Genomic DNA, 25741 nt, shown 5'->3' on the forward strand with positions numbered 1-25741 from the left:
TTAAGCTCAAATAAAACTCTGAATGTATGATATTGTTGCATGTATATTTGTGCCAAATCCATCCAAGATTCATAGTTCTAGGCTTTCATGAAACAAACATTTTATTTGTATTTCTAATGGAACTGCTTTATGTTGAATCAGGGAGGAATGCAGTAAAATTCACACTGGATAAAGGAATTCTTTAAATGAGTGCTGTTAAACATTTACAGCTGTTCCAGTAGCACAATGCGGTTAAGTACCATAGCATTCTTAGGCAGCACTTACTGACAGGTTTGGCATACCATTCAAACAAGCATAAAGGGAAATGCATGAGGAAACATAAGATTCACAGGTTTAAGACTGAAAACCAATTGACAGAAAGTGCATTATTTGTGTGGTGAGTAAAGAATTGCTCAACTCTTTGGTTTCTTTTTGTTTGGGTTTTCATTTGTTTTCCCCCACCATCTTGTGTGCAAACCAGATTTACCCTGTCAGGACAAGCAATAACCAAGCACGGCTAACGGGACTGTATGAAGTCTCTTACAAAGGAGAATCTAAACCAGTAACACTTTCCTTGTAAGTAAGAAGTTACGGGCTTGCAAACATTCAAGCATAATTTTCCCAATGAATGCTCCTCTTTACTTAAAACTACAAAATGGTCACACCATAAACATCACCAAGGCTCGTTCACCGAAAACAATGAGACAAAGAAATCCAGCTGAACACATTTTACCTACAGTGGAAGAAAATTTATGCATTGTGTATGTCACCATGGTGAAAAGAGGGAAATCCATTTTTGAGTGGGGAATGTGTTCTGCTACCACAGTGCTTTCATATAAAGCAGGCTTAAAGGGTGCACTGAAGCTGAACACCTAGAATTGTTCATACATAAACAGGAATGTTTACATCATTGGAGGCTGCACTTCTCTGTAGACAATAGAGCATCACCAAAAAAAAGTTTACACAGCCCACAGTGAGGTTTGAAGGTCCTGTTCTGCTGTCCAGACTTAACCACTGAAGCATTCAAATGTCCTTAACTTTAGGCAGAGATTTTAGCCTTACTTGATAGGATTTATGTACACATATAAGTGCTTTGCAGAATATTAGCACATTTAAGCCCATGCCAAAATGACTTGCCCACCCCGGGTTAGAAGTCAAAGAGCTACACCCCACCACTCTGTGAATGGCCCTAAAAGCAGACCTAGACTTGCCAGAAAAGCCTTTTACTCTGAAATTTTACATTTTGTTACTACTGTCAGCAATTTGACCCATAACTCTTATATGACCAACAATTTCTATGGGGGGCTTTTTGTTCATCTCCTTGTTCCATTTTGTTCATGTATCATGTATCCAGACAGCAGTGGTAAATTAATCAGACTGGCGCACATTTGTCAGCCTGCTAGCTTTTCTCTGGCCACAGCACTGAAAGTCTGGAATACAAAATCTATCTCCACAAGATCTCTTTGTTCCTACTACTTAAACTGCTGCTGCAGATTACACTGAAGTCTAAGTTTTTTATTTCCAAAAGGGGGATACTGCTAGGGTGAAAAACAAGGGATACAGAAGAGTTGCTGTGAAAGACATATTGAATCACTGCCCACACAGATGGCTGAGTCAAACAGTACACTAAAAAAATCCAGCGTTCCCTGACAAATCCTAATTCATGACCATTAAAATCTGTGACACAACAACAGACGCAAAATGTTGTAGTAGTTATCTCATGGGAAGTTGATTATATTTTCTTAAATTCTTAATTGAAAAATAAACTACCGCATTATCTTAGATGTGTCTTTAATGAAGATTCAATTAAAGCCCTAAGAACAACCTAAAAACCTAAGAACAATCCCTTCCTCACTCCTAGTCTCTAAGAGTGCGTTTATAGTTTATACAGATATTGTTACTATTTGCTAAGATCCAAAACATTCTTCTTGATGTTTCACAAGATATGTGGTATGAGGAGTCCTTGCTTCAGATAACAGGGCCCAAGCACTACAGAGTAGGCAGGAGCAGGAAGCCCAGAAGCACAACTAAGAAATTTTTCTTGCTTAGTGCAGTCAGCAGGAAACACAGATTTTCAGGGTGTTTGGTTGGCAAAGATGACAGAAGTGTGGTGGAGGTGAACGAAGACAACATATCAAACCAAGAGCAACATGGAAGATGGCACCAGCAGAAGCAAGGGATGCAAACAAGCTGTGTGCTGGCAGAGCAAGGAGACAAGATGGGAAGAGACAGAGCTCAATGCAGCTGCCACCAAATGTCACCCCAGGTCATCCCTCAGCATCCTTCCACAAAGAGCATTACAGTTCTTCCCAGTTAAGACTATAGTAATGAGCTCTACCTGTTAAATCTAGCTGTCCCATGAAAGAAAAACACATGATGTACAGTGGGACTTGAAGGGGGAAAACGGGGTGCTTAAAGGATGTGTAAAAGATGCTTTTACTCCCAAGGCTGCCTTCACTTTGCAGCAGCCTCTGACTCATTAGCAGACAAACTCAACACTCAACATTGTGCCAACTTCTGATGAAAATACAACCTTCTATCTGTCTGTCAGATGGTTTGGCAAGTTCTGGGAGAAAAAGTATTGGATGAGTCTCAGCACCCTTCACTCAGGACTCACCACAATTTCAGTAGCACAACCAATAGGTAGTAGCAAATTAGTAGAAAAGGTATGAGATGCGAGCACAGTATAAGAGCTGGCATTGTCTTAACCAGAGAGAAAGTTAGTTATAAGCATTGCTCAATGCTCTAAACTTGGAGCTCAGAAGAATTTTCTGGGATCCCTATGATATCATTGCTTTTCAGTTCATATTTGCCTCTGGACAAAAACTAGGAAGTTTTCACTGGGGTCACTGAAGACACAAGTAACATGGTAAAATCCTAACATAATTTTGTTAAAGATGAAAAAAGTAGTTTGATTCTCAAAACTCTCCATGAATTCATGGTGCTTTTAGAGCAAGAAAGCCATGGATGGATGATGTATATTTAATTCAGAAATATCAGAGGGGCAGTGAACACCCTCACATCCACGCACAAAGCAATACTTTCACGAAGTGGTTTTCAGGTGGACTGTAAATGTGTGCTGTAAGAACAAAACCTTACCTGGGATTAACAGAAATAAATGTCTATTTTCAATTAAATTTCAATTAAATGTGCAGATACTACTGGACACACTACTGTACAGAAAAAAATACTTTTATGAGGTTATAGATAGCTTTATGCCACAAAATTGCAATGCATTCATGTTGTGGATCTACAGTAGTGAACTCACAACAGTAATCCTACTTTAATCATACATTTTAAAAAATTGTCTCTGTTATACCTTATGTTTAGCTTGAGGGACATAAAACTGTTTACCTCAATTTTTATTTTTAGATCAGCTGAACACATTTTTCAATTGTGTTTTTTCTTCATTTGTTCTAATGGTTTTCTTTATTCAGTTTATTTTCCTTTCAACTACATTTTTTTGATTGTCAGCATTCCAGTTTTCCTAGATGTTTCACTACCCATTTTATATTTTTGAACACTATACTAAAAAAAAAAAAAAAGATGGAGATCTGTACTTATTACATTTGCCACTTGGTTGCCAGACTGTAGCACACTTTGTGGTCAGGAGTATAAAGCAGAGAGTTTTCCTTGCTTGACCAGAGTGCTGCTTAACAGTATTTATCTTCCTCCTGCTTTGATACCAAACAATAAATTTGCATAAAATGAGTTGCCCAGACTTTGAAGGCAAGGTTGTGTGTGTTTTCACTGCAATTCAAAAGAAACATTGAGAAATACATGTATCAGAACTGCTATACACCATCTCAGCAAAGGAAACACATTGCGCAGAAAGCACTGAGGTTTCCTCCCCAGGATGGAGTGTGTCAGCCCTATAAAAGGCAGGAGAATTTCCAGGAACCTGACACATCAAGGAAGAAGGAGGATGCAGAAAGATGGCATATATTACTATTCCAAATAATACAACTTTCATGAATTACAGGAATAAAGACTAAAAAGAACACCAATGTTCTAACTGGAAGTCTAGAACACTTGGATGACTGTATATATTATTCTCCAATTCTTGAGAAGTATCACCGGAGACATTTTGATACAAGTTGCTTTGAATATCATATAAGTAGTTTGTTGCTATAGCCTAAAGTGTAGTTTTCCATCAGCCTAAGAGCTAAGTTAGTTGTCAAGTGGAAATGCACCATACCTTCACATAAGACTCTCACAGTTTTTCAAGAAAGCACCAATCTCATCACCAAATTGGCTTGGAAAAATTTGAAAATTAGGGAAAGAGTATAAAATAAAACATTATTAAACCAAAACATTTTATTGAAGTCTTCTGGAAGAGAAGATAGATTTTGTGGGCTGAGAAAGTAACAGGAAGTTAAAATTAGTCTAAAAAGTTTAAAGACATAATCTATTAGTGTGATGACAGTTTCTTTACAGGACGTTAGTGGAGAGCTATTTCATGCTCCTCAAAATCATCAGCCAACCTCTTTTGAAAATAGCTAGAATCCAGTTCCTAAATGAAATTAAACCAGAAGACTTTTAAAGCCTGGCTGTAAAAGCTACCCTAATTTTCAGTAAAACTCAGTCTCTGACATACATCTGGAAGTAGGACTGCTCCAGGCAGAGACCTGGAACAAAGAGTGTCCTTGGATAGGCACTGCGCAGTGGCACTGCAAGAGCCACAGTGAAAGTAACACAGCAGATCACAGCTCTTGCACTCCTTTTGATAATTGTGCCTGGCCTAACGAGGTCCTTATAGATTGCAAGTGTCTTACAGAAACACCGTAAAAAGAGAGTTCGCTAGAGCAGCAAGTGAAGCACAAATCGTATGGAGTCATCACCATTCCCTACACATAAAAAACATATCATTGCATTTCTATGCACGTTGGAGGTGCTGCTAGCTGCTTTTTCCAGACGTGACCTGAAAAACACTGCGTAGGGGCAGCCTAGTATGGATGTTATGATGCGGTGGATAACCCTAATAGCCACTTTATTCCTCCTAATGGTTTGCTCTCCCCTCTCTCACACCTCAGAGATGGAACTGGTGTTAGAAACCAACCAAAAACTAAGATTTGGGGCCCAGCTTTGATAGTAACAGTTGTGCAGAATAAAATTAAATCCATGTTCCTGACTTTAAATACTTTATTTTTAAAATCTTTCTATCTCCCCCTAGTGGCCCCAATAGCTTCTTAGAAGGAATACAATAAGCAGAATCCTATTGATCTCCAGAAGTTCCCACTTCCTGAGAAAAATACAGTCACTGGCCTGCCTTCATCCTAATTTGGTGGCTTCACAAAGAAGGAAGAACAAACCTAACCAAAATACCCACACCCTCATAAATCAGAAAAGTTTTAAAATGTTACAGAAAACATTTGCCAGAACCAGGTGTTTAAGCTACACAAATCTTCAAAAGGACTTTCCCAGAAATCTGAATGAAATTAAAATATCACTTCTAGGAAGCCTTATTTGGACAGTAAAGACAGCATTGCTAAAAGCAGGCTACCACCATGGCTGCCCTTAGAACTCCTGGGTCTGATCAGCTATCATTTCAGATAAATGCAAAAGTCATTTTGCATTTTAATGGGAGCAGAATTGATATGCATGCTTTCAGAAATTATTTTAGAGATCTTCCCGCACCAACACTAAAACCTGCTAACAGAATTATCTCTGACAAATACAATATAGCTGCCTTTATAAATATAATTTTACTAAGAGGTAATTCTGAACACACTTCTGAGCTACAAACAAATTTTACAGACTGGATTTGTCTTTTAATACTAAAAGTGCATAATTTGGGCACAGTGCACGGTACTACAGTGACACATTAGTGCTCAGATGCAGATGTTTCCTAGCATCAACAACTACTTTCTTCCTGAAGTTCAGCTACTAAATTCATATTAAGATGCCAAAACCACATTGTTTTTCAATGCGTTAAACGCATATATATGTGAAAGTTTACTTTTTAATACCAGACTATTTTATGCAAAAAAAAAAATCTCAACTTCGTAACTAACAGTCTTTATCCGTCAGTCACAATTCCAATGAGAAAACAATGAAGGTTACTTCTAAATAGGAAGAATTGGCATACACTGATCTGCCTATGCAAAGGAACGTGGTTTTCTACTGTTCCTTCTGTTTTAAAGCCCAGAACGATACGCTGTTCTCTGCCAAAAATGATTTGCAGGGAGAAAAAGTGAAGCCTACAGGTCTTCCAAGTAACAACAACAGGCTAGAGGCAGAGCTAAAACATATTCCCAATTTTTCAAGTCTCAATACTAAACTCTTTCCATGACAGTGTATTGCTTCTCTGCGCATCTGATGTTAAACAGCTAAATAGAAATTCAGAAGCCCAACTTCAGGTACTCTGGGTTTGAAACTTGGGGATAGGCTAGAAAGGGAGGAGAAAAGAAGAAGCAGTGGTAGCTATTGAAGTCTATTGAACAAAAGAAAGAGTTTGTAGTTCAGCTTAAGAAATGGAAAAGATTCATGCCTCACCTAAACCTTTCATATGGAAATCATTTATGGGACAGAAGCCAGTTTTCCTCAGGAAAATGGAACACAACAAAACCCACAGCAGTAAATGCAAACAATTCTGTTCGATTTTAAGAATTACACAAAGATCATATTCTGAACAAAACTTCATCTGCTAGATACAAAATAAGATACACCTTTAAATCAAGATAAGCATTTTATTTTCACTGATAAAAATGCACTGAGATGCATTTTATAAAGACATACAGCTAGACTAATTTTAACCACTTCAGGAGTTTCAATTATCATCTTAAATACCTGCATATTACTCTTGTTATCATTAGAAAAATGTCACTACAGATATAGTAAAGGAGAGCACTTAAGTCCTGGTCCCACATACTTCCTAGGTAATAGAGGTAAAAGTATAAGGCAGTTCCCATTGCATCTACAGTTTCAGAGGTATTTCACTGCCATTTAAAAAACCTAAAACGCAACATGCATGTTTACACACAGACACACACACACACACTCTGGAATTACATACTGACACCTATATAATGAAAAGTATGATCACAGTTTTGTGAATTTGATACTATCAGAGCAATTAATCTGAGTTATGCAGGTCAAAATGTTCTTCTATATTAATAATAAAATACATATATAACCTAATGATGTCATCCTGTTGCTATACTGTATTTCCAGATATGTGTAGGGTTGCAGTGCATTTAGAAGTATTGTACTGAAATGCTATCTGAATTGCATGCTGACTTAACAAGAAAAAATTGCTACAAACATCCTCTCAGAATTTGTAAATGAATTCTGCTTCCACTTCAATGTCTACATTACATTTTGTAAAGAAGTCGGGGTTTGTGTGTGTGTGTAATCTGGTTACCTGTGACAAATTTGGGAGATTTTACCTGTCCAACCAAGCCAGCAGACTTTTAGCTGCTCCAATCAGATCCACTACCGATGTCAGAAAATCGTTCGGTAACTTGCGGCTGGTCCTTCCATCATAGTGACCACTCCTCCTCCTCCCAGTGATGAAGTTCTGCAGATTTTTGGCAGATGCATTCAGTTTGTGAGAAAGGGTTTTTAGATTTTCTGTTTCCAAACCATAGTTCTGCATTGAAAAAAAAAGACAAAGAAAAGAAAGTTAGCTTTGCAGCTGAACATGAAGTACCGAGTACAGCAAGACTGCTGTTCTGCTTCAAAACTTAACCATTCCTAATAATTAAGGTAGAAATACACCCACTCATTAGTTTTTAAATGTATGGCATGTTCTGTTTCTAAAGTGCATAAAAATAGAACAAAAGAAGAGCAAAATTATGAGTGATCTCTTAGCTGGTTTTAAGCGCACTGAGAAAAACATCTCAAAATGAAGAAAAAACCTAGCCTGGAAGATTGATTTTCCAAGCAGTGCATCACTCTCAGTAGATCTGACGGTTCTCTCAGTAGATCTGATGGTTAGGGATCAGTCCCTCATGCCCGTACTCACACCGATTCCTAAGATCATATTAGGCAAGAGGGCTTGCAACTAGCAGAATTATGCAGTATGGACACAGTGTGACACCAAATTGCTTTTGTTGGTTTCAGTGAATGAAGCATGTTCATTACCTTCTTTTCATTCTTGTAAAGGACTACCAGAGAAGACAGTGCTACTCTGCACAATGTCTGTGTTGCCCTTTTAAAGTCAAGTTGTAAACTTTGCTTCCATTTAAGAGTCAATCTCTCAAACTTAAATTATGTTCCTCAGCTGTGCAGCAGAGACAGAAATAATTATGCAGTAATATTAACAAATAGTACTCGAAAATCCTTCAAATTTACAAATGTTGCTGAAACGGCACTAGACAATGCCTTAATTTAATGTTCAATTACAATATAATATAGCACCATCAGTGATTTGTTATTTCTAGAATAGATTTGTTTTCCTCACAAATGAAAAGAATAATAGAGTTATTTCAAAAGAGATCTTTTGCCTTTGTAAAGGAATAAGCAATTGCATAGACCTGAGCTTATTATTCCTGTAAGAGAAAGACGGGACTTCTGAAGGTGCTTGTCGCCTTAACCACGTTGCAGGGTTATAACAGGAGGTGCTTACAACTTGTTCAGTTGATGATGGAAAGGACTACTTACTATCGAAGGTCGATCATTTCCTACCACAAATGACAATGAAGTAGGATGCAGAAAGCCCCTCAGCTGCACACAGAAAAATCCACTTCCTAATGACACCCCCTGTCCTCACCAGCTCTCATCCCAGGCCCCCCAGTTTGGTCCCCACACTAATCTGTCCATAAGGAGAAGAGACAGGAGAAGGGATATATTTGTCAATGATAAATTAAGACTGATGCAGCTTATTTACCTTAGTCTTTTTTCTATAGGAAATGTGAGGGCAGGGAGGGGAGATGATTATTTACGGCAGTTGTCATGCTCCTAATCCAAACCATCTACTAAATGAACTTAATCTCCTCTTTAATTATACAGGGACTGCAGGAAGATTACACTGAAGCCAGCTCTGGTGAGCTCCCAGCCCTCCCACAGCGTCCACTCCCAAGCAAATCGGAGATCATTGCCGAAAGGAGAGACTTCAGCACATAGCTTGTCTTCTGTCTCCCAGCCAGACCCTCTTCGTGCTTGGAAACCAAACACACCTTGTGAGGGAGCCGCTAAAACGACAGCCATCTTTCTGCAGCAGAAGATGCACTTTGGGACTCTGCTTAAGGGGGAAGTGACCATATGCTAAGGTTGTGTTTTAAAAATCTCCATTGTAACTTCTGAGAGCATCCGTATTTTGGGCAAGGAAGGCTTTGCGAGCATGTTTCTCAACGAGCATGTTTCTCAACTGCACAGTTTCTGCGTAGGCACCATCCTCTGCCACCACATTCTGTTCCCAATTAGACAAATTGTATGTTTGGGCAGTGACTTTTCCACCATGTAAATATTCGATAGCAATTATACAACAGATAGAGTTAGGTTATAAATAAAAAATTACAAGATGAAAACAATAAATTAGGATGGAAAAGTAAAACGTACTTTATTATGCAGCTAAACAGCTCATAACTAATAACTTATTAAATCAGTCCAAATTAAAGAGAAAAACATCAGATAAAAATAAACTTGTTTTTGCTGTGGTTTTCTGTGGTTGCTGTGGCTGAAAGAGTACGATGGAGATCAAGGACTTAGTAGGAACAAGTAGGGGGAAAAAAAACAGGTTGCTTCTTATTTCATCCTGCTTCTTGAGCATCTAGCTCATTTTGGCAAAATTAACAGGGGAAGAAACAAATGAAAGATATTCTGGATGAAAGATATGTCATACAAAATGTCTCACAGATGAGACAAACCAAAACCCCACCACAAGCGAGCCCCACAACACCTGCACAACATGGCGTTCACCTCCCCAAACATGGGCGCAACGACCACAAACCGCAGGCTGGCCACAGGGCTCCTCACAGGGTTTCCTTCTTTCTGACACACTGAAATGTTGAACTTCTTAATTCAGGGGGCTGTTACTAAGAAGCTGAGTGCGATTATCCAAATACCATGCTTGCCTTCAAACCACATGAGGTAAACGTGAGTTTCCTCAGCGGTCACCACACCAAAACTCGTTGTCCTTCGTTAAGCCGGGGGTGTGCGCAGGGAAGGAGCCGGCCAGGCCCGGGGCACCCTCTCGCCTCCCCAGCCAGGCCACGTGCAGGGCCCACGGGCAGGGGGCCTCACACTGAGGCCCAGGCTGGATCCAAACGCTCCTCCTCAACAACTCCAAAATGTTTCACCTCCCTCTCCTTCTCCATTCCTCCCCTTTGTCACCCTGTCTGTACCTCATCTGCTTAGAGAGGTGGGTGCTGTGTACCAGCCACCGCAGCGGGAACCTCGACAGGCAGCCTACAGGCCTCCGGTCACACCAGAAAGTAAAACCTGCAGTACTGAACGCTGCAGACTGAGCAAAAAGATACTCAAAATTTATCCTACGACAGGAAAATAGGGTGCCTTTGTTTCTTTAGAAAATCAGCTCCGATAAAAGTTTAGTGACCTCTTGTTAACATTTCAAGTGATGGCCACCTACAGACATACTCTTTTTCAGATGTCTTTTTTCACTGTCAGGTATGTGGAAAGGAAGAGACAATGTTAACAGATACAAAGTCTATTTTTACACATAGTCATCAAATGTGTGTGTTTTCTTTAACATAAAAAAACTGAGGGACAAATTTAATGCCTAAGCTACATAGAAAATCCAGTCTTATATGAGGAATGACACTGATTTCAGTAAAGCCTCCACCTGTAATATGAGACAGATATAGCCAGGGATGGAAAATACAGAGATAAATTTCAGGCAGAATAGATTTTTGGGCAGCTGTGTTTATTGAAGCCTTCAAGTAGAAGGATCCTAAAACAGCAGCCAATCTAACAAATTCCCCCACTTTGTTTATCACTAATATTTCTGGCCCACATTAAAAACAAACGAAGAGTTGCATGTTCTAATATTGGAAAAAAGCTTGCTCGAATAATAACTGCCAAGTTTAATCATACTTTATATGTGATAATATACTATTAACAATATGGCTTTCTTAGAAATACGCTGTGTTTATTTTCAAGCATCGTAAGAAGATAATTACAGGCAAAGGACACAATTCTTTGTTTTCCCCTTCTCTGCATTTAGCCAGCACTAACACAAGTTATGCTTTCATTCGCAAAATAAATTTACAGTTTCTGAAAGATCCACAAAGAAATCTCTGTATGCTTGTAGAGATTACGAGAAGCAAAGCAAGTCTATGCATCCACTTTCTCAACGAGAGGCCACAGAGCAAGAGTCTCTTCTGAGACACCCCACCTCAGCAGAAACGGCTCTAATGGAGTCTCTTCTGGCAATCACAAAGTAAGAACTTGACGAAGCTAAGCTACACAGAGTAATAGCTTGTCAGCAGGTGTTCAAACTAAAGGTGGTGAGAGCTATTAATAGATATTTTACCTGCTAATTACTTTTCTGTGGCTTCACATGACAGTGTGAGTGATGAATTGTAGCTCTTTTCTTCACATGCTGACAAGCAGCAGCTCTAATCACCACTGATGAGTTTTGCCTTTTTTTTTTTTTTTTTTTGGTAAGGTGTGCCAGCCTAGTCCCTCTGCCAGCCCATCCTTGCACCAGCACCACAGGGCAGGAAGAGAGTTCAGTAACCAAACTTTGGAAGTAAAGTGAACTTTTTTTGGATTAGCTCAATCAATGTTCATTAGTTTTTTGTTCCTCCCCCTAATTAAAAAAAAAAAAATAAAAAAAATCTGAGCTCATTTCATCTCTTTCCTGTGTTAAAGTCACTTAACCCTGGCTGGCAGTGAAGTGCACCTCACACTGCTAGCACAGGTTAAAAAGTAAAGTGTTCCTAACTCATGTAGTGCTAACTACCTCTGCTGGCTCAGAGAGCGTGTCTAGAAGCTGCTGAGATTTTTAGGTTAGGGTATTTTTATGCTGCCTGTTGCAAGTGCAAAGACATCTCAGCTAACTAAAAAAGCCAAGCTCAGGTACCAAAAGACGTCCAGACCTAAACACACCACAATATGCAATACAGACATAGCCACAGCCCCATTAGCAAATCCAGAAATCCCCTAGAACAGATGTCTCGATCACAAATTTTATGCAACCACGAATGCCTCTACATCTCCAAGCACAAAGGCCACATTAAGTTCAAGGACATCATCTGACTCCTACAAACAATCCAAGACAGAGAAATGAGCATACGGCCCCTCTGCCTACCTCCCTAAGTAACTGTTTCTTCTCTTTCAGCCCAGAAAGCTGCTGGAAACCATGTGGAGCAAAAGGCATGCAGCAAGCAGTGCTAACTCTTACTGAAGAGACACAAGATGGGAACTGAAGATACTACCGTAACACTGGTGCTTGAGGGCAAAAGGAAAATAAAAACAGTTTCTCCAGGCAGGCAGAGCAGATAGCAGTGCTTACATCGATTAATTTCTGCTGCCCCTCTAGAGAAGGCAACCACAACTGTAGAAACTACAGAAGGTAAAGGTTTATTTTTCTTTGGCAAATATTTGTTGCCACACACACAAACATTATTTTTTAAAGAAAGAAAAAAATGGCAACCTTTTGAAAAGCAAATATTAGAGTCTAGATAGCTGTACTGTGTAATAAATTATGTGCAGTGTATAATAAATTATGTGTAAAGAACTGTAACTTCTCAGTTATGCTTGATATATCTCAGTAATATGGATAACAATCACAAGGATGAAATCGTAAGTTTTCTCTCTAATGCAACTTTTTAACAAGTCTTTTTCCACTTATTCACAGACTGAACGCAGGAGTTTTAGGTAAGAATAGCATATGGCTGCTAAGAAATGGACTTAAGATAACCTCAGGCAAGCTTAATTCTGCTCCTCACTATTTTTCAGTGCTGTCATCTTCCACATTTAATTCTTGAGCATCATTTCTGTATGTAATATTTATTGTTTTTAAACAAGCAACCTGGAAACAGTAAAGTTCATAGAGTCCTCAGTTCTCTGGAAGCCTAAGGAAATTTTTAAATGAATAATCAAAACAGCATCACATGGATACCACGGCACATGGCAGCCATTTCAAAACCATGCCTCAAAATTTGGGGCGGCCAAAAATTTGCCAAGAAAAATTCCAACCTTTGTCTCCAAAGTTGTTTTTAAAAATGAACAAAATGCATCTTGAACCTCATTCTCCAAAACACTTGTCTGAACACATCCCACAAAGTATGAGGCAGATAGCTTACCAGCCCAAAGTTGCGAGCAACTGAGAACACAGCTTGTCATATGGAAGGTGCCTTATGTAACTTTATACCTCATCAGATCTGCCTACAACATATATTTCTAACGACCCTTCTTCCAGCGTCACGAAATGCCAACACTAAGGTTATCTCTCCTTCAAATAGCACTGACATATGGGGTAATTTAGAAGTGCACAACACATGATCCTTACACGTCTGTTTCGTAAACACAGAATAAGTAGATAAGGAGAAAGAGCCAGATAGCTCAAATGGCACTTATCATTTACTGCAATTATTAAACATATACTGATTAAAAGGCAAATGGTTTCAAAGAGTATAAATATTTGTCCTAAATGTTTGCAGTCAGAAAAAAGTCAGGTGCATGATACTTATAGCCCTGCAGAACCTGGGAAAGATTCATAATCATCATCATTATCCCCTTTCGTGAAAAATACCCTTCTTTTTCCACAGCACAATCAAGCAACACATCAAAAAGCCAAGCTCTGGTTATGCTTTGTAGCACTAATAGAGCAATTATATAACTATTCTTCTTACTCTTATTCAATCAGCAGATTCTGCAAGACCAAGTGCTCATTATTTTTTTGTTTTTCAACTTTCTCATGTAATCTTGTCCCTAGCCAGGCAAGTGCTCTTATTTCTCCAGAATTCAAACTACCAGTTACATATTCAGCTACATGCATTTCACAAAGTCTTAAACAGCTAACCAGCAGTTTCAAAAAAAAAAAAAAAAAAAAAAGGAAGTAAGTAGATTGTTATGAACACACTACCTCTTTAAAACATTGTACATTGTAACAGCCCTTTTTATCCAGTCTGCTTTTAACTAGGGGGTTGGATCTTGAAAGGTCCCTTCCAATCCAAACCATGCTATGACTCTATGAACCAGGGCATGTATTTTGCACGTGCCCAAAACTCCAAACAGCCCAAAGAAAAAAGCAACTAAGAAAAGTATCTAGGATCCATAACTGATTCTTGAGGCGGGTGGGAGGAAGGACATTCACCCTTTGCATACAGATATATTTACTGCCTTTGGCATACCACAGGGTTTACTGCAGTTCTGTATAAAAGATCTACTAACAACAGCAACAAACATTTTCAACATGATCTATATGAGCTATCAGAAACCCTTTAACTCCTTAGCTTTATTGATCTGGTGATGGATTTCAGGATTTCCTTCTCTGCAGTTAGGTTAGCCCAGGCTGAAGACAGGAAGGGAGATGATATATAAGCAGAACTTCAACTTGCAAAGGGCAATAGTAAAAAGGGTAAGTAATTTTTCTGCTATGAGCATGCAGAATATTAACAATAAATCCCAACTTCAGTACATACAAATCTCCATTCCGAAATGAAGTCTTCCTCATTTAGTACTACAGTGATTAAGTCTAATATTCACTATTACTGACAAAAGTAGTTTTAAGATCTGACTAGTGATGAGGGCAAAGGAAAGGATTTCTGTGTGAGAAATGGCAAGAAGATGAAATTAAGATAAAAGCCATAATTCTTAAGAGGAATCGAATCATTCATGGGTAAAGTAGGTCTATTTTTTACATTCATTTGCATATAAATGTTTTGTGTTAGTGGTAAATGATAAGTAATTTCATGCTGTTAGTGCACACCAATGTTTCCTCTGCCAAATAATAATGCTATTTCATCTGCTTCAATCTTCTAGCTTTACAGATTCAAATATACAGTGTATAATAAATTCCTGTGTAGCCACAGCAGATTTAAATAGCTAGCATGAAACCAGTACTGAAACCAGTATGCTGTACAAAGCCAAAACTGTTGTGTTTTGTTTTTTAACCAAACTCATTCTACACAAATGCAGACTCTCTGAAGAAGTATTTTGCAAATTCACAGGGACTTTACTAAGTTCTTTGGTTAAGGAAAACTTTAAAGCATCCAAAAGTTATTTCTGAAGTTTTCTAAATATTCTTATCTTCCCAGAACAAAATATTTCCCACTTTAAGGTCTCCTTTTAAAAAATATTTGAAAATGTTTAAAATCAAATGGAACTAATTTAATCTTCATTCAAACAAAATGTACATGATATTTTGGAGAAGTAAAGCAAAAAAAAAAATCCTCATGCATCAAGGCATTGTGGTGATATGTCAGGCAAAATAGATAATTTTCTTAAAGATGGAAGAAGAAATCTTTGGCTGTGCAGTCTTCAGTCTTTGTACTCTCCAGACAGTGAGGCAAAGGGTAGCGTTTTCTGGGAAAAATATGATACCAAGGAGACATAAAATTTACAGTCCATGGGTTTAGACACAAAATTTAGAGTCCACTCAGCAAAATATGGTCATACCGAGTTTTGATAAATGAAACTCCATCTCCTGACAAACAGATGACGGGAAAAGAATTACGAGCATTTCTTTGCTTTCTGCAGCACAGTTAGGTACTTCAGGAACTTCAAGACCTCCAGATGCACTCCAAACCTTAAGACCGATACAGTGACCTGATGGCATTATCTAAGTAATCTGTTCTTCAGTATGCACTTCTCTTTTCATAAGCATCACTTCCATCTTTCTTCAATTTACTTTCTGTTGGCATTGTTCATTCACATCCAGTTCTTAAAGCAACCATCAAAGAAACAAGGCTCATCACATTTTATGTGTGGATGAAGGTCTGCTACACTGTTGTTTGTTTACTGATGAGGTGTAAAGCAGTCTTAGACTAGCTTCACTGCCACACACATACTGAAAAGGATCATGTTGAGGCTAAATCTGGGTGGTAATTTTTATAACTGATGAACAAATATATGTTTTATTACCTGGGAGTAGCCTGGAGAAAAAATACCATGGTACCTAACTCAGTACAGTTTCTCCTGTACCTTTAGAGCTGGACATGCAATTTCTTAGATTACCATTTTTCAACCAGTTTTGAGACGTCAATTAATTTTTGAGATTTTGTCAGTGTGAATAAACATGCATGTCCATGTCAAGCAGGAATCTACCTGTTGGAGCCACCAGTGTGATCTCAGTTTCATGTCCCAGTTTGAACAGAAAGGGAAGGACAAGACATGCCTTGCTGGAAATAGAAAAACTCTACAGACATATATCCGTCATGGTGGTTTCTCAAGGACTGATCAAAAACCATGCAACAAACTCTTAGCAGCAAAGAAATACCATCACAGAACTCACTACTTCTTTTTTTTAAGCACAGAGAACATTTCATTTACCTTGCCCTTTCTGACATACGGATTTTATAAAACACAAAACTGCACCGAGGCAAGATAATCTATTGAACATGCTCCCACCTTCACAGACTGAAGGAGAGAGGGAAGAGACAAACCACATTAGTTACATTGCCCGCTCTCTCCTGGAGCACGTTCAGCTTCAGTGATGGTATGTGGTATGCACGCCCCCACCATTATCAGCAAGCGTGACCTGTAACAGCAGTAGCAGCTGGGCAAAATCTTTATTCCTCCTTCTCTGAAGCACCACAGGAAAAGAAAACCTGTGAATCTCACCCCCAGGATGCTTGCTGTCCTGTCAAGAGCACAGTATGGCAGGCTGGCAGCCAAGTGAGACTCTACTAAAATGGATAGCACAGGCCACCATTTGTTCTCTGATGAGCTAATGAACACTGGAGGATCCATTTGTTGCAAGTGCTTATGACAGGAGGGGAATACTGTGGGAGACAAGAGCCACCCACCCACCTTCTGTCAAAAATCAATAAAGAACATCCTCTAAATAGTGCTATCAATCATTACTGGTTCCCAACTACTATTGCGGCAACCAGTTTGTCTATTTAGCGCTCTTCAATAGCTTCCGCCTGGGTTAAGAAGGTCCCATGCTCTCTCCACACCAGCCAAATATGCTTGTTCAGTCTCTCCACTTCCCTCCAGGAAGAAAATGTTGCCCCATCATGCAACACAAGCAGCTGGTTTGCCATTTGCCATATCCACAGCTGACAGGGCAGAAACTGCGAGTAGAAGTTTACCCAAAAAAATGCTGGGAAGGGCGGCAGGAAGAAAGCAGCTCTTAAAACACATCAGCTATCTACATTGCAGAAGCTTTCCTCATTGATGGCAACTCTGTCTTGAAAACTCTCCCCTGCAGAGTGAGAGCAGGAATGAACAGTGGGAGGTGGTTCCATTCCCCTCAATTGTCCTCAATGCCAAAATCTGTTTTAAGTGGTCACTCACTAACTCAGGGAGAATGGGGAGGAGATCAGAAGTGACAATCCTTTTGTTTTTTAATGATTAGTTTAAAATAAATCAGAGATTATGCTTGCAAGGCAGAATTAACATTACTATTCCTACCCCATCATGCCATTCATCATCTCCAGCATCCAAATAGATCTTAACTCAGTTGGATCATATGCTTGTAACTCATGCCAAATTCTATCATGAAACCTCTGTCAAACTCCAGTGCAACAGAAAAAATAATCACATAATTTTCATTAAACAAACCTTGCACAGTGACTACCTGCACTAGTAGTTATCCTACGTTGGAGAATCATAGGCTTAAAGTTCTCCTCAACAACACAGTCAACGTTAGAGGCAAATCGGAAGAATGGGCAAGCACTAACCAGGACGGATACTTACTGATGCAATAAAAAAAGGAAAGCCTGTAAGTATAGGACCAGTATAGCCAAAAGGATTGTCTCTGAATTAAATTTCCTAAGAGTTTTATCTGATTGGTGAACAATAAATTCAAATTAAGCCCACTAAAGTCAATATAACAATCACATTTTGCATCCCAGAGGAGCCATCAGGAGCCAACTGTGAGACTGCAAAAACCTCAGCTTAAATTAGAAGCTGTGATCTGAATACATGCTATTGAGTTTCAGTGATGAAGTTTTCTTTAAGACAAACTCAGAAGAGCAGACAACACTGTAAGTGCAACAAGGACCAGGAAGGTAGAGACTTGTTGCATGAATTAAGGATGCAGTGTTAGCCTTTGCCACAAATTCCTTATTTTATATTCAGCTTAGTTCCATACACTTTTGCCTAAGATAAGGGAGCTATAAAGACAAGTTGTGTTTGTTTGTCTAAAGATAACATCTGTAATTACATACCTGGGGAAAAAAGAAATTTCAGCTAATAAACAAGGTTTTTCTGTGAAAACAGGTTATTTTTGAGCCACAATATGTCTCCATGTGTGCCTGGGAAGAATGGTCATCAGTGTTCACCCTAACTTAGATTTTGTCTCAGTTAATTAAAGTATTTACTTTCTTGTTTCCTTTTGCACTGTCTGATGAGAAAAGTACTTTGTGAATAACTCTTTTTATGTTCCCTTCTATATCAGTAGCATATTTTTAGAAGTGCATCCTTTCCATTATTTAAAAAACAAACAAATGAGTTAAATTATTGCACTGAGCCACTTTGCAATGTTATTAGAAATACTACTCTAAAGAAGAGAATCTAACGTGTTTATAACCAAATGTCTTCCTGTATGGAAAAGCTTTTCTCCCCTTTTTTACTTTTTCTTTTGCATTTTGTATTTTTGTTTTTCGCTCTCTTCATTACCTCTCACATCTGTCTCCCAAAGATGCAACAACAGGATATTCAGAAAAGCTGCTGCATACCGAGAATCCACAAGCCCTTCTGAAGAGCCTTTCAGCCTACCATCTTTGATTGCCTCTACTGGGATTCAGTAAAGCTGCTTCTGAGGCTTGGAAAAGTAGTATGCATTAAAAATCCACAAAACACCACTTTAGGCAGCCAAGTACATCTCAGCAGAGCTGTTCACAATCCTTCCTACAGTGGAGAATGCAGACAGTGTGCCCAATCTATCACTAATCTTCACAGACACACACAAAAAGTTAGAAAGAAGGGTGCAGTCAGCACCACACCCCTCACCGAGGGGATAATCCCAGTTATACATGACGCGACCTGACTGAAAAGACCATTACCAAAATCCCTCTGTATGCTCCATCAAAGATGTATGTATTATTTACACATAATTATTTGAGTATTTAATCCTTTCTACTGTGAAATACAAGCAGCTATGTTTCAGCAAGCTCGAATAATCATCTAAAACATAATTTGCATGAAAGGATCAGTGAAAAATGACATGGCTAATATCAGGACATTTTGTTTGTAAAGGGCAACCGGCACCCAATTACTGCATTCACGTATGTAACTGTTTTACATTCCAAACCAAACTCAGCCTAGTTCTTTTGTGATTTCAGATAAACTTTTCTTCTATAAAGACAGATATGCAAGCCTTAAATCTCTGATACCAATTTATTTAACAAGCACCATCCTATCAGTAGATATTGCTCTTTATCTTGCTTCTGGTTTAAAATGCTAAATTGTTCATACATTACATGTCAGGATTTTCTTGGACTACTTACATAGTCTTTAGGACTAGAAATTCGAATACACAAACTGTGAATATGCAAACACTGTTCACCCTGCCCACCCCCGCATTTTGGCCCAAGAAGTTTACCAGTGCGCAGAGCAAGTCTACTGCCTCCAAGATAAGCTCCTGATGGCCAATTCGTGTGACTCCAAGATCTTCCAGTTCTTGATGAGTAATGCGTAGTAGCTGGTCGCCACTAATCTTCTCTCTCTCAAAGTTCTTTATATATTGCTGCAGGCAATCATCAAGACCTGCAGAAACAGGATGGAAGAAGGGAATACAAAAGTTAGCAACATTTTGTACTGCCATAGGAAGTAAAATGGGCTGGAACAAAAAATCAAGCCAATGGAGGATACTTGCCCTATCTTTAAGAGAAGTATAATGCTACCCAGAAATCTTCAGATTTGGAGAGCTATAGCAGCCATGGCTTTTCCACCTGTGGACGATACCAACCACTCCTGAACCCCAAAGAAAGCCCTGAATTCTTGTAGTATACTGTGCTATGTATGCCTATCTGGCAGCTCCTAATAGCAGGTATGTTAGCAATGCCTCCATTACATCTGGGAGGGAAGAGGGGAAGAGGGAACAATGGAAGGGAAGAAGACTTGCATCTTTCTCTGGGTGCAGCATATCAACAGATGCTGTTAATTATTACAGCACTGTAAGAGACTGGAAACAAGGGAAAGCATTTGTGCCAGAGACAAATTCTAAGGGAATAATGAGAGTGTGAATACACTTAACGCCATACATCCAGGAGTGACTAGCTGTCAGTGCCTCTTAACCTCGCTCCTAGCATACCTCTGCCATGGTAGGTCGCATGATGAGGAGGGGCTGCCGGAGATGCCCTCAGCTAGGAACCTGTCTCTTCATGGGACACTTGACTACAGTGCCCCATGCAGTGACACACAAAACGGCAGTGCCACATCACAGCGTCTCTCCTACTCCAAGACCGTTCATACGCTTCTGAGCCACCTGAAAGTTCACAGATCACACCAGCCCCTAAAACAAGCTGCAAAGAGCTCTAGAGAAGAAAGGCGGTAGCACTGTGAATGCGTAAACTGGGCCCCAACTGCAGCAGCAGATCCAGCTCAATGTACCTCAGTTCACAAACTGCATGGAGTCACTCACAGCACACAAATGCTTACTGAGCATGAAAAGCCACTAAAATCAAGATCTGGGTGCACTCCCCAGAATACAGTAATCGGGGAGCAGACACAGGCCCATTGTGCCTAAAAAAGATCCTAGAAGTGCATGCAACACATTTGCTCAGGACACGAATGAGTGCAGGGTTGTACAGGACCAGGTCCTGCTTTGGGGGCCACCCCTATTCTAGCTATTCAGTTTGATTATCAGTCTAATGACATGTAGGTGACTACACTTTTTGCCTGGGGCAGAGAGCACTGCAGAACGTGAGATAATCCATCATGCATCTCTTCCCTATCAATCTTTGCCTAAGAGGGCCAGACCAGTACAGGGAAGCTCTGCAGTGCGTGCATCCTTGTGTCAAGGGGATAAAGAAGACTCTTGGGTATTTCGTGGTCCATCTAAAATTTGTGCCTGAATACCTTCGGATGGATCAATATGACTGCTACCAAGTAGCAGGATTTGACAAAAACCTGAATGCATTAATTTAGCTGCTTCTTGAGAGATACCAAATGGCTTTCTGATGGTTTTCTTCAAACAATCCCTAATGTTGAAAAGACATCTGCTAGTTAGGTTGCAAGGAAGTGAGAACATTTTTACTTGCTAATCAAAATGTCTGAAAAATCTGAAGATACATGGGGGCAAAAAGATCGATCTGATTGCTGAGCTCCAGCTGTCTCATAAGAGACCCAGCTTATAGCATAAAGCTTCTCTGAAACTGGTTTTGTTGTGGTTTTGGTTCTCATTCACCCCTTTTAGGGTGTAACCACACCTCCAAAGAGACTCACATGAGGAACATGTTGGTACTGCAGGCAGAGATGCCCCAGTGCTAGGCCAGCCGGCCATTCCTGGCTCGACCCTTGGGCAAGCGTCACCCACACTCTGTCCCTGCTACAACACACCAGCACAATCTTCACATGGCTTTAACTTCTGGAATTCACACACCGAAACTAAACCACACACAAACACGCTGTAAATCAAATACTCCAGGCTCAAGACACAGGAGCACATCCCCAATTCCAGCAGCCTCCGACCACATCCTTCCAGAGCCTGCCACCTGATTTCCTGCCTCCTAAACAAAGCCACTTACAGGTCTAGGTTAATCAAGCATTTGGAGCTATGCTTTCCATTCATTTCCCTTTCTAATCAAATAGTTTTTCAAATCAGTCATATACTCTATTACAATATATTAACAGAGAACAAAAATGGTGATCCAGGACTGATCATGTATCGCATCTTGCCACACAGCATGGTTCTCAGATGTGCTAGACCGGCTTGTGAGGAGCTAAAAATTGTTCCCTAATTCAACAAAGAAAATAAAAATGGTTAAACCTTCAGTAAGAGCAATGATCTACTAAAGCTTTTATTCTCCTAAGTTTCATTCCCCTACAGCAGGGGAAACTGACTTATCAGAACCACCAAGACTGATCCATAAAATGACTTGGTTGCCACACGTATGCACAGAAAAGAAGAGAGGAATGCTCACTAAGGTCAAAACAACACAGTCTGCTGCTTTGTGGCGTCCCCCACTGTATTTTTTATATTTTTTCCCTTTGTACTTAAGTAATGAATACTCTGCCTTTGGCCTTAGAACTGCTTGTTAATCAGAAGTTATGTTTCACTGTAAAACAACACAATACATGCATAGTCAGTGTGATGTACAAGGGGAAGATCTTAATTTCTCTCTTCTTAGCCACCATTGCTTCAGAACATGTCAAAGAGCATGAGTCCTGCATATTCCCAAGGCATTTCAGTGGGAGCCCTCAATTCATCCAAATGCTGCTGTCTCTCTCTTACATGCTAGGCAATGCTCATGTTTATTAGCAAACAAACAAGTAGCAATAAAAATCAGGTATTCTTCTCTGCCTGACACCTGAAAGTAAGGCCATTTACCACGTCCCAGTGGTTATAAGAACTCATTTAGACATTTAAATTTAGGTTGCAAAAGGAAATAATTTTTCTCAAATCTTCTTGAATCCACTTTACTTTTTCACACACACACCCCACAAGATACCATTATCTTGAATGTTCTGATGTGAGCCTTCTTGATTTATCCATATTTGTATGTATTTTCTCCCAAGCCCCTCAGCCCAAGTTTTCCATCTGATATATTAATTGCATGAACTGTTCTACAAGCACAATCCCATGTATAATGTCATTTATTTTTTGAAAGAAATTGAATATTCTTGACAATACATAAAATATTTCATCTAAAAATGTATTAAAAATAGGCCATAGATGTGCTTTTGCTAAATGACTAAAAAAGAAGACAGTAAGTACTTCTGATATTCCTGAACTTAAGTCCCACACTGCTTACATAGACTGCTGAATGAGAATAATAGCATTAAAATATTCAACGTCATCAGGTATCAAAAAATGAATTCCCAGCTAAGAGACTAGCAACACAAATCCAGAATAAGACATGACAGGTGCACTTAATAAACACTTACTGACAGTTAATTCTAAATAAAGCCATTACTCTTCCTCCTCCTGCTATCTATGTATTTTTGTCATTCAGATGTAATCTAGATGGATGCATGTAGTTCATATAGGGTAAGAAAAAAATTTAAGACAACAAAAATATTACTGACAATTGCTTGACTCACCAATTTCGTAAAAACTACAGCCAGGAAAGAACAAAATAATTTAACTGTAGATTGCGTGACATTTTCAGAATAGCTTGCCACAATTACTTCCCCTCATTCCCTAAATAGAACATCCTTTTAAAGTAATTTATTTCTGTCATTCTATTTCTTAATTAAAAAAACAGCAATTCTTTTTGTAAACAAAACTGTGCACAGATAGGAAATTATAATAATACAAAAAGGCCGCCAGCATTCCTCACCCACACCTTTTGCCCCCAGAGCCACGGCAGACAGTCCTGTTTGCCAGCAGCCGGCCAGCCACTGCTGCGTTCAGATCAACAGGAGGAGAGCTGCAGGGAACGGGCGTTCCTGGCTGATAATGCCATTTAACTCAGGACAGGACAAGATGTACCAAAAAACATCAGGTGCCTGGGGTCCATGGAGACACCCTGGAATCTAACGGGGAAGGCACAGCTTTCTTAAGAGCACTCTGTCTCTTACGATAGTCCTGCAAGTCCAGCATCCACCTAACCTCAACGTAGAAAGAAGTTTTTCTAGCTGCCAAGGTCTGCTCTGCTTCTACCTTCAGATGCCCTCATATCAGAGGATGTCACACAACCCACATACCACAGGAATCCCAGCAAATAACTCAGTTTGATGTACTGTTCCCTGTTCCTGGCCAAGGATTAAGGTTGCCAAGCATCTAGAAGTCCTGGATATTTCAAGAACAGTGGCCTCTGTCCAAATATCAGGTTCGTTATTATATTCTGGATGCATAAGGCCCCATAGTATATCAAACAGGGTTTGTGATGTCCATACACAAGTAACAGTCTCATATTCAACAACTCTGCTCCTCACCCAAAATAACCCCAAGATTTTTTGAGTATACGTAAAGGCACAGATGTTCCAATAATAAGAGAGTTTAAAGTAAAACCCTATGACGGTACTCCTCTTCCTTTTAGACCTACTCTTTAAAGGAAAGACTATATAATGTAACTTTTTTTTCCTTTTTCTTGAAAGATTCCTCGTCTTGTGCTCCAGAAATAACACAGACCTCCAAGGATGCTAACTACTCAAGAAGCACTCCCCTGCCCCACATGCTTTCCACCTGAGCCTATCAACCACGGAGTCTGGCAATGCTGTCCAGATCCCACTACATACTCATTACCTGGACAGTTTGACTGGGGCCTAAAAGAGCATTTGAGATGTTAAGTTAATGCATTGCACATCTTTGTCAGCTGGCATACCCCTGAGGTGTTATGTACACAGATGGACCATTCTGTGCATTAACAGGAAAGGAGCAACTCTTTTCCTTAAGTTTAAAGCAAGCTCTGCCTCATCTGCGAGACTGAACAAATAAAAAACGGTAGCAAAAGTAAAGAAAGCTCCTCCAAAAGAAACTGCTCAGAAGAGTCAGTGCTTTTAACATTAAAAAAAACTTCTCTAGAAAAGTTTCTCTTGCAAGTAGAACATGCTGGCGCTGATTTTTTTCCCCTACTCCGTCATTGAGTTCTACCGTGTGTGGGCCAAGTCAGAGTTCATCAGACCATTAACAATTTTTAATGGTTCACTGATGCGAAATTGGGCAGATTTCTATGCAATGAATTCCTTTTATTACAACGGCACAGTATAAACTTATCAAGAAATGTTTAATTTCATTTTTTTACTCATATTATTTTCTGGAATAAGATTGCAAGATGCAGTGCTACCCTCCAGGGAAATCTTCTGTGCCTGCAATCTCCTAACTAATAACACAACTGCACACTTCATGATCTCTCTGAGGTATTGTCTTATTTTGATGTGTGTAACAGGTTATCTTTTGAAACAAGCAAACCGACAAACCGCCCTGTAATTCAGTGTCAGAACAGGTTGTGCACATCTGTGGTAATGCAAAGTCAAATGACCCTCTCCATGAAACACATACTCAGATTCTCATTCCACAGTCTGCTCCTCCTCTGCAAGCAATTCAGTCTTTCCTCCCGCCTCTAAGAGACTAAAAAGTATTAAAATAGACTTTTTCTATGGCTAGATCCGAACTAAAATTTGTAATCAGCTGCTCAGATATACATGAGAAGATACAGTTCTAAAAATAGTGGCACCTAGGTAGAATATTCTTCCCCAAAGTGCTGGCAAAATAGTTTTTCCTTAAGATTGGAAAACTACACTGAAAATAACAGAGCCTGTGTCCTTATCAGCCTTCTTTTCAGTTTGGGGTTAAGAGAAAGATGATGAACATTACAGGTTTAACTATCATACCTGAAACTTTGACAAGGGAGTATACTTTTATGCTCCCCTGGTAAAACAGAATAAGGATGCAAACTGACAACTTCCCTTGGCAAGTCCTTGTTCTGTAAACCCAGCATTTACTGAAAAGCAATAACATACAGACAATACATGGAATAATTTTGCACAGGAGGGAAAGACATACAGCTTTCTTAAAAAACAAACGACAGCTTTGGGGCTTTTCTTTTTCTTTAAATATAAGGCAAACAAATTAATC

The 25741-nt window shown here is 39.4% G+C and overlaps 1 protein-coding gene across 1 annotated transcript in view; it reads right to left on the bottom strand.

Moving 5' to 3' along the window:
* The window catches only part of CNKSR2 (connector enhancer of kinase suppressor of Ras 2), a 188698-nt gene extending 167196 nt beyond the window's left edge, over positions 1–21502 (bottom strand). The window contains exons 1-3 of the mRNA XM_072854498.1: positions 21445–21502; positions 19601–19764; positions 7368–7570 (exon numbers count right to left, since the gene is read on the bottom strand). Coding sequence (XP_072710599.1) covers positions 7368–7570; positions 19601–19764; positions 21445–21502 — 425 coding nt within the window. The remainder of the gene's footprint in view (positions 1–7367; positions 7571–19600; positions 19765–21444) is intronic.
* Positions 21503–25741: the final 4239 nt, after the last annotated feature.

The sequence above is a fragment of the Ciconia boyciana genome, chromosome 1, assembly GCF_034638445.1.
Source record: "Ciconia boyciana chromosome 1, ASM3463844v1, whole genome shotgun sequence".
NCBI lineage: Eukaryota > Metazoa > Chordata > Aves > Ciconiiformes > Ciconiidae > Ciconia > Ciconia boyciana.